This window comes from Siphateles boraxobius, unplaced genomic scaffold (assembly GCF_051911475.1).
Source record: "Siphateles boraxobius isolate OS27281-9 unplaced genomic scaffold, OSU_SipBor_1 133, whole genome shotgun sequence".
In the NCBI taxonomy this organism is placed as follows: domain Eukaryota; kingdom Metazoa; phylum Chordata; class Actinopteri; order Cypriniformes; family Leuciscidae; genus Siphateles; species Siphateles boraxobius.
This window is the reverse complement of record NW_027508737.1, coordinates 9,454-19,234: the sequence shown is the minus strand read 5'-3', so window position 1 is coordinate 19,234 and position 9,781 is coordinate 9,454. Positions and strand designations below refer to the sequence as shown.

General features: G+C 35.1%; 1 protein-coding gene across 1 annotated transcript; it reads right to left on the bottom strand.

Moving 5' to 3' along the window:
* Nucleotides 1-1,499: 1,499 nt before the first annotated feature.
* On the bottom strand, nt 1,500-9,122 carry LOC143737953 (proteasome subunit beta type-7-like). The gene is made up of 8 exons (XM_077229759.1): nt 8,779-9,122; nt 8,424-8,517; nt 8,117-8,214; nt 7,863-8,003; nt 6,643-6,758; nt 6,495-6,553; nt 4,845-4,996; nt 1,500-3,456 (listed from the first exon to the last, which is right to left on the bottom strand). Exons 1-8 carry the CDS (start codon nt 8,835-8,837, stop codon nt 3,345-3,347), a joined length of 831 nt encoding a protein of 276 aa, XP_077085874.1. The 5' UTR covers nt 8,838-9,122; the 3' UTR covers nt 1,500-3,344.
* Nucleotides 9,123-9,781: the final 659 nt, after the last annotated feature.

Here is a 9,781-nt window from a genome sequence, read left to right as displayed (position 1 = left end):
TTTTGCACTTCAAAAAAAAAAAGCGATTCAAACCCAAAAATCTGAACTTCAAAACTTTTTTCACTTAAAAAAAAAAGATTCAATCAAAACAACTTTGAACTTCTAAATTTTTTTCTCTTCAAATAAAATTTGATTTTTGCATTTGAACTGTTTTTTCTTTGATTGAAAATATTTTTTTTGGATTGAAACAACTTTCTTGGAATTGAATGATTAAGACACAAATGGCCTACCCATGTATGGCCCAAACACAAAAAAAGATTACTTCAATCAAAGAGAACATTTTCAATAATAAAAAAAAGTGTTCAAATGCAATTTTTTGGAGTCTCAAATATTTTATTTGCATTCAAAAACGATTTTCTATATTTGAAAATGTTTATCTTTTCATTGAAGTGACTTTTTTATTGATTCTGTTGTTTGTTTGTTTGTTTGAAGCAACTTCTTTTTTGATTGAATGATAAAGACACAAATGTCCTACCTATTATATGGTCCAATCAAAAAACAATGTTACTTCAATTAAAAAGGTTGCTTTAAACAAAACAAAACGGACTTCTATCAAAGAAAACATTTTCAATCAAAGAAAAGCAGTGTTCAAATGTATTTTTTTGAGATTCAAATATATTTTTGGATTCAAATACTTTTTTTCTTTAATTGAAAAGGTTTTTTTTATTGAAGTGAAGGTTTTTTTAATTGAAGTGAAGTTTTTTTTAATTGAAAATATATTTTTTGATTGAATAATAAAGAAACAAAACTACCTCCATACTGGAGTAACCGATCGTCTTCCCAACGTGTTGTTTACGTGTGAAGACACGTTGTAACACGTTTGTGTTGATTATTGCAATGGCTGATTTAGAAAGTTATGTGCGGTGTATTATTAAAGTTAAATATAGCAGAGGCAAAATATATTTAAAAACCTGGCATGCTTTAACGGCTATTTCGGGAAAGCACGATATTGTACATAATTTTTCTCCATCTCCCATTAAATCGGAAGGTTCAGGAATAGATCTCATTTTGTAATGTGTCTTATTTGCTTATTTAATAGAAATAGGAACGCTGTAGCTACCATATTCAAATGCAGCGAAAACTGCAATCAGTATCTGCTTTGCCTAAATATAAAAATCATAGGCATCATATTATCATATATATATCATATAATCATTTAGGCCTATACATGAATATCAGTCACATGACCTCTTACGTCATCCTCTCTTTCTCCAGTTGACTGCCGCCATCTTGAGTACCTGCCGGGTAGGCTACTGTCTACAATACTGAAGGTCAACATTTATTATCTGCAAATATTTTAAACTGTGCATTTACAGGTCACAACAGTGTGTGTGTATATGTATGTATGTATATATATATATATATATATATATATATATATATATATATATATATATATATATATATATATATATAATGAAAACCTTCTGGATTTGGATTTAAATGAAAGATTGTTGCCAGAAACACTGAAACAAAGAAAACTCACAGCGACAAAGCTCTCAAAGGTGACATATTGAACTTTAACCTTATCTTTAACCTTTAATCTTACAGAAGTCTTTATGTAGGCCTACATTAACAAGGATTTGGGGACAATTATAATGCCATGCTGCAAACAACTTTATGCCCCTCTAGCACATTATTCAATAATATGTTTACAAGATGAGAACACAAGAGAGTGAAAATGCATGTTAGAAACAGTGTTGACATGACCTCTCTCTCTGACACAAGAAATGTATATATCAGAGTTCATCTATCAGAGTATCTAAAAAACATCAACAACTTGTTTAACTCACTGACTTGCAGCCCAAGAGTCAGCGGAGTCAGCAAAGGAAATTTCAGAAGAAAGAAGATTAAATCATTGTAAAAATGAACAAAGTCTATTGAATAATCTTTACCACGTCTTTCTCAATGTGTTACTACCATGAAAAGTCAATTAATGACAGCATGGTCCCATGGCATTGAAGACTTTGAAATTAAAACCCTTTATCTTATAACTTTTAACTCTTACTTGTAAAACAATAATAATCAGTTTCACATATAAAAAAATGATATGCAAAAATACAAAGAGATTAATTAACAGCCTACCACTGTATGTAGCCTACAGTTAAAATAGGTGAGTCTGGCATTTGAAGTTATGAAGTACAGAGAAAATCATGATATACAGATGGTAGCTTTTTCAGTTCATCACTGCAACAACTTTCTTCAAAAGCTTATTCAGGGAAGTGCAGCAGGATGCAGGAAATATTTGAGTATTATTTTAACATATCTGTATTTAGTGCCTTTCATGTCCATTTATAGTCTTTACACATCAGCTTGGATACTTGAATGGCTAAAAAACTGCTAATTTCAAGACGTTGACGTCACGTCAGGTCGTCACGTGGGTCAACCCGCTCTTTTCAGATGCTCAAAAGTTCAACACGTTCGGATAGACGTTCGATCGGTCGGTCGGTCGTTCGAATGTTTGATTTTGCCACGGAAAACGCGCCATAGTCCTATAGTGATTGTAGGTTGCTCTTGATAATACATTTCATGATCACAGGACACGTAAACATGTAGGTGGTTGCAAATGTGTTGCAAACTTTGCATATTACAAAACAATATAAAAATTAAAAATTATACTTTTTATATGTATTCTTGGTTTATGATACCCTTTCCCAACGTAATTGCATTTTATAAAAAAAAATACAATATTTTTACAATAAAATATTGCAACTTTATAATAGTTCTTATTCAGCAACTGATACATTTTTAACTGACTGATTTATAGTTCCCCCAATGCTAACAATTGTGACCAAGAATAATTCTAATGCTTTCACTAACTTTAAATATTTAAAAGGCATGCAGTTTGTAAAATATGTCTGCTCACTTTGCTGTGAACAATGTAGTAGTAATCAATTTTTGAAAATACAGATTTCCCATCATGTTGAAATATTTGGTTGTAAAGCTCTTATAAGACGATAAAAGTATTTATGGTTAATATTGCCTTTGTGTCCAACATATGAATATTTAGCTTGATAGGTTTTTTTTTTAAATACAACAAAAATGACAATCTTTCATTTTTTAATCTTAAATTATTGAATGAAATTTTATTGAACTATTTTATGTCTGATGGGTTAAGGAAAGGTATAAGGAAACACACTTTTCAATATTATACATTTTTGCAAAACAGTCTTGCAGCTCAAATGCGAATGACTGAATACATGGAAAAAGTCCTAAAGCATATGGCTACTTCTAAAAATATGAAAAATATAGATTTCCACTTTTATTGAGAAAGGAAACCTATTCACTTATACCTTTTTTCCTAAAGAGTGAAGGAAAGAGTGTAAAGAAATGCGAACATATTCTCATTCAGTGTCCATCACTTGAACAGATTCATCCACAACATCCAGTGTTAATGGAATAACTGTTTGTGTGAGCACAGCCGTAGTGCCTGGCTGGTATCTGTACGTACCCTCCCTGGTGCATTAGAAGAAAGAGAGAAAATGTTTTTGAATGTTAAGAGATTTTATGAATAAATATGTGCTGTTGTAAATTCAGAAGGTTATTAAATAAGATTTGATCAGGATGAGAGTTGATTAGGGGTATATTCCAGAAAGCAGGTCATACGCAAGTTTAGGTGGTATAAGTAAATATATAGCAATATAGTATAATGAAACCTTAAAGGCCATTGCAAACTAAGTCCGAAATTCCCATCCGAAATTTTCGCACGTAAAAAAAAGAAAATCGACCTCACGTTATGTCAATCACGCTTGCACACTGCCTCCGAAACTTTCGTCCGTCATAAAAAAAATTCCTTTTTTTTTATTAAAAAAAGCAGTTTGAATGGTGTTTTGACAATTCAGAGCCACCGAATCACGAATACGAAAAAACGCATACGAACATTTCGGACTCAGTGTGCAATGGCCTTAAACATTCGGTTTCATTAAAAATGTCAACAAATTTATTGTCTTTAGTAAGTCCTGACAGTGTTTTTTTTAACACAAAAATCTGGCCCTATTTTTACTAAAAAATGTCAAAGAATTGTTCACAAGTAAGTAAATAGAGTGCTGCGGGGATGACATTTTGTAGGCCAAAACCCGGAAATGAGTTAGCATTTTTAGCACTTCCGGTTCCACCTTCCTTAAGTCAATAGGTTTGTATTGTTTTTATGCCAGAAATAAGGTCTGTGGTTAGGGTTAGGGTTATCATAGCAATTTTTTAAAAGCTTTTACTTGTCTTGAAAAAGGCTGTTGCTAATAAGTGGCTATGTGAATGGGACTACAAAGGTTGTCAGGGACATTAAATGTCATCACACCGTACTGGAAAACTCCTCGTAGGATGGAAGTTGTCAATTTTTGGAAACTTTGTGATGGAGAAGCTGAGGTCCTGCGATGTGGTGTAGTTTGTTTATAGCCTTCTGACAATTGCATTTAGGCTTCAAATTTATAGGTTGTTCCTTTTGTGAAGATTATGATGATGAACAAAAAGTGTAAGAATTTGTTTTTATTTTTTATTGTTCACAGAGCTTATTTTCTGCAATAATTCAAAAAAGCCAATGAAAACATCCTATTGAGGGAACCAGGGTGATGCTAACTTCTGGGTTGGACAACAAAAATAGCAATCACTGCAGAGCTCTTTACTAGAATGTATGAGTGTGTTCACAGTGAACATACTCGAGTTGACTGAACTTGCCACTGGCCGTGTTTTGGAACCGATAACTGAGTAAGAAATGTAATCAACCTAGAGTTTGGGGTAACCCTACTTTCTGGAAAACCCAGGAAAATGAATACATTTAAAAAATTCTCATTTTCAAATGATGAAGAATTAATGTTACTGCAATCTTCCACATTAAACTGGTATCTTACCTCAATCCTTTCTGAACAGGCTGGTCATATGCCCTCAGATAATCCACAGCTTTCTCTGTGATCACACATAAGTCTACATTGCTGCCAGAGCCCAGATCACAGAAGATGCCTGCAGTGATGGCATCTCTCACCAGCTGCTTTCCTTCCTCCAGCTTTACATTCCCAAGCGTTTATGTAGGTGTGGGATTGACAAGAACAAATACAGAATATGTGTTTGGAAAGTGGGATTCAACAATAAAGATTACATTGAGGGTAAGAAGCAAAGAATGAAAAATAAATAAAAATTCAGATTGTAATAGAAAACAGGAACAAAATTCATTAAATTCCAGAACAGGATGCAACAGTTGGATAACAGTTGGATGTTTTGCAAAAAACTAAATATTTTTATTTTTTTAAATATGTTGATTATACATGTGCCGTATATCATTAGTTTTATATTGTACTGTTCCGTTATTTATAATTATTCATTGGATTGTAGTTCATTTCCACATAAAAGTTGTTCTTTTACCTTTGTCTTCTTTTGTCAGCAATGTTACATTGAGCATTCAAATTTGGTAAAAGGAATATTAAACATGCCTGTTTGACACACGAGAAAGGTTCCTTCATTGAGCTTCCGCAGCGACAATGAGGTTTGTTCTCGAGCATTAAAGTGCCACTATGCAGGATTTCCGATTTTGTCAAACAGCGCCCCCTAGAGTCACTGTAGAATACGTGTATTTAACGTTACTGTCGTAAATACCACTCACGCAGAGCGTCACTGCACTTTATAATATTAAAGCAGCCTACCGCGTTAGGCTTACCTGAGCCTAAATGCAAGATGACATTAATAAAGTTACATGTACGTCGCATTATTTCGTAACAATGTCCGTTATGATGTTGTTAGACATGATTATTGCAATTTATCATAATAGTTTGCAAATTGCGCTCATTTACACTATTTACAACGTGTAGGCTTATTTATGTCCTGATAATTATGTGAGATATTGACAACTGTTCTCATGATAATCGCAGGAATCAACTTTAACAGTGAGCCTGAGCGAGTGGGACTCTTGTCCGGTTCCTCACGCAGTCAGATTCTCTTTCCTTTTTCTAGACTCTTCGGATCGTGCTTTCTTCGCCATTCTGAAAACGCAGGTCCGATGTTTACTCGTGTCTAACTCCTCGCTCGGTCAGTCTGCCGTTTCCTCTTTCTCTGTTCCTCCGACAATGCTTTCCTAGCTTTCTGCTTATATGCCGGCTTAGCCATGACGATAGTTGTTCTTATAGCTAGCATGGGGGCGTGTATGCATTTATGTGTGCAGTGCCGTAAAGCAATTCGTTACATCGTGAGAGCTAATATCACGCGATACTTCCTGACGCTGCGGCCCGCCGGCCCAAAGTTGGGGGGTGGGGGGTGGGGGGGTTTGAGACGGCCACAATTCAACCCGAAAAAAAGTCATATAACCATTCCAATATCTCCGAAGCTGTTCAGTTAAGCTATAAAAAAAACTGCATAGTGCTGCATTAAGCAAGTTTTGGGTGTACTTCCCCTTTGAAGGGCCCTCAGGGGTCCCTAGACCTCTAGTTAAAATGCAAATGTAACTACAATAACAGCATATATACTGTACCATGTTGGTAAATATCAAAAAGAATGTCTAACAATTGTCTGACCTCCATATTTGGCTTGTAACGATCTTCAAATAGAGAAATGGCAGCAGCTGCTCCAGACCCTGTAATATATAGTTTTGCTAAATAAGTGCAGGTGGCAAAAAAAAAAAAAAGTCTGATTGTGTTCTTTCAAACAAAAGGGATAAAGTACCCATGGTAAGGAAAGGAAGCTTATCATAGGAACCATGAGGGTAGATGCTATAGAGCTGTGGGCCGTTAATATCCACACCTCCCACAATTAGAGAAGAACCAATGTGCCCCTGATACCTACAAAAATAAAAAGGGAAACAATCAGCCCTAGTCCTGGGACTACCTGGATAAGATATATTTAAAGGATTAGTTCACCTCAAAGTGAAAATTTCCTAATAATTTACTCACACCAAATGCCATCCAAGATATCCATGTCTTTCTTTCCTCAGTGGAAGAGAAATTAAGTTTTTTGAGGAAAACATTTCTGGATTTTTCTTCGAATTATGGACTTCAATTGCAACCAACATTTTGAAGTCCAAATCAATGCAGTTTCAAAGGTCTTTGAAGTGCTTTAACAGTCTGTGGACGATCACAGCTGAGGAGAAGGGCCTTATCTAGCGAAACGATAGGTCATTTTTAAAAACAAATATATATATATATATATATATACTTTTTAACAACAATTGTTCGGATTGAGCTGATCTGCAACGCGTCGGGAACTACGTCATCACGTTGAAAGGTCACGCTCGATGTCGTCGGCGCTTGCGTAAGTACCGGCCCACTGTTTTCAATCCGACCAATACAATTTGAACTATCCTCCTTCGCATGGTCGAGTGGGCTTCCGCCGGCGCCCTCGACATCAACAGTGACCTTTCAACGTGATGACGTAGTTCCCGGCACGATCAGCTCAGTCCGAACAATTGTAGTTATAAAGTTATACATCGACATATATATATATATATATATATATATATATATATTTTTTTTTTTTTTTGAAAATGACCTATATGGTTTCGCTAGATAAGACCCCCCTCCTCAGCTGTGATCATGCACAGTCCGCTGAAGCACTTCAAAGACCTTTTAAACTGCATTGATTTGGACTTGAAAATGTTGGTTGCCATTGAAGTCCATTATTCGAAGAAAAATCCAGAAATGTTTTCCTCCAAAAAATTATTTTCTCTTCCACTGAGGAAAGAAAGACATGGATATCTTGGATGACATTGGTCATAGGAAATTTTCATTTTGAGGTGAACTAATCCTTTAAATAGTCCTTTAAGATAAACTAATATCAGTTAACTAGTGAGCAAAATCTTATATAAAGAAAGAATGATGTATTTTGATGTATCAATCATTTTGGCATAATCACTTGAATCAAATTGAACGACTTTATGACACTTTCACCTGAACAGCATCTGTTTGAGCTGTCGGGTCACCATGGCCACAAGAGGAGGTCGTCCTGTGCTCAGGGAATGCAGTTCTACATTTGAAGACATCATCTGAGTAGTGACCTCAGCATCAGCAGCAACACCTGCACCACAACAGCTGTTGTGGTAAGAAGAACGAAAGAAAAAGAAAACAATAAAAACAGACACTTTAAAATTTAGTTTAGACAGAGACTTGACCTATGATGATGAGCAACCAAAAGATTCACTCACTAGATTTTGGGAGCTATGTAGTGGATTTTCATGCAGTTTTTATCAGCTACGACCATATCATCCGTGGCTCTGGTGTCTGCACCTAAAATCACTCCGTCCTAAAATAAAATCCATTTATTTTTTGGTTTATTATAATTAAATATTACATATCATCATATTAATTTAATATAGCCATGTTTATTTGCAATTACTTTAATTACAATATAGACTTAGATTATATGGACACGATTTACAACATAGACTTAAATTATAAATATTTATTCAGTAATTAACAACACAAATCAAGCTTTGCAGTGTCAAAACAGACTTTGAATATCAGCCCAGCAATGGTGGTGCCAGTCTTCCTGGCGTTTGGTCCACTGTAACCCTTCTCTGATAAATTTGCTTCCAGAACAGCATTTCTATATGAATGAATAAACAAACAAACAAATACAATACAATTAAAATATATGGCATTATTAATGTAGTCCTACTTTTTGTTACTATTATGTTGGAGTAGGCCATGTTTACTCATTCATGTGTCAAAACACTTTGATGTGTTGCATACGTTTTGGCTTCGTTACTGTCTGCATATTAGCGCTTGCAATCATTGTAAATTACGTTATGTCTTGATGATATTATTTATTGTTTACGTCTTGATAATATTGTTATAGATGTCTCACCTGCGTGTGTTCTCAAAAGAGAATCCTCCGGTCGGCGTCTTTATCGATGTGTGTAGCATCTTTCACCGGCACGCTGTATGATATCTAAAGTAGCTCTAACAATCAGCTTTGGGTAAATCTCTTTCTGATCACCGCTTTTGAACGTTTACTCGCTTCAGCTTTACACACAGAGTCGGTGCGTCAGCACTTTTAACGCCCCAAACTGCAGACGATCCTTCTTTCACTTTCACTTCTGACACATGATCGCTTCTCTATAGGCCATTCATAACGTCCTGAAACATTGTAGTTGACACCGTGAGAAGGTGTCCTCTCCATCTGAGGTGAAATTCGTCTATGGAAGCTAGGACTTTTATTTTTATGATTTTCTGAATTTGTAGACAAAACAGGTAATATATGAGTTTGGGGGGGGGGGGGGGGGTGTTCTTATTTTGTAAAACAACATCGGAATGTCCTGAAACATTGTACCTGTAGTTGACACCTGGATAAGGTGTCCTCTCAATCTGAGATGAAATTGGTCTGTGGAAGCTAGGACTTTTATTTTTATGATTTTCCGAATTTGTAGACAAAACAGGTAATATATGAGTTTTGGGGGGCTCTCATTTGTAAAACAACATCAGAATGTCCTGAAACATTGTAGTTGACACCTTGAGAAGGTGTCCTCTCCATCTGAGGTGAAATTGGTCTGTGGATCATTTTAAAATAAAAAAATTGTAAGGTAAATCTGTAATTTTTCCTTTAAATAATCCTATATATTATACATAATGATATTTTATTTTCTCTTTTTTCAGCTGAAAAGACCAAAAGGGCCTTTCGGACTCAGTCAGCTCATTATTGTTTGAGGAGAAGTAAACGGGAGACGAAAAGCTACAAAGGCAAATATTCACAATGGTATGTATGTGTTGGTTTTAACCTGTAATCAAACATTTTATCAATCATTTGTTGTTTCTTAAACCTTTTCTTACTAAACCCATAGCTCAATCAGTACTAGCATAGTCTCTAAGTC

Bases quoted from the DNA above. Each gene is read 5' to 3' on its own strand.
- LOC143737953 (XM_077229759.1), bottom strand. From the start codon at position 8,837: ATGCTACACACATCGATAAAGACGCCGACCGGAGGATTCTCTTTTGAG. The intron at 6,759-7,862 runs GTGAAAGTGTCA...TTATTTTTGTAG, and splicing joins CTCAAACAGATGCTGTTCAG to GTATCAGGGGCACATTGGTT. The intron at 6,554-6,642 runs GTACTTTATCCC...TATATATTACAG, and splicing joins GCTTCCTTTCCTTACCATGG to GGTCTGGAGCAGCTGCTGCC.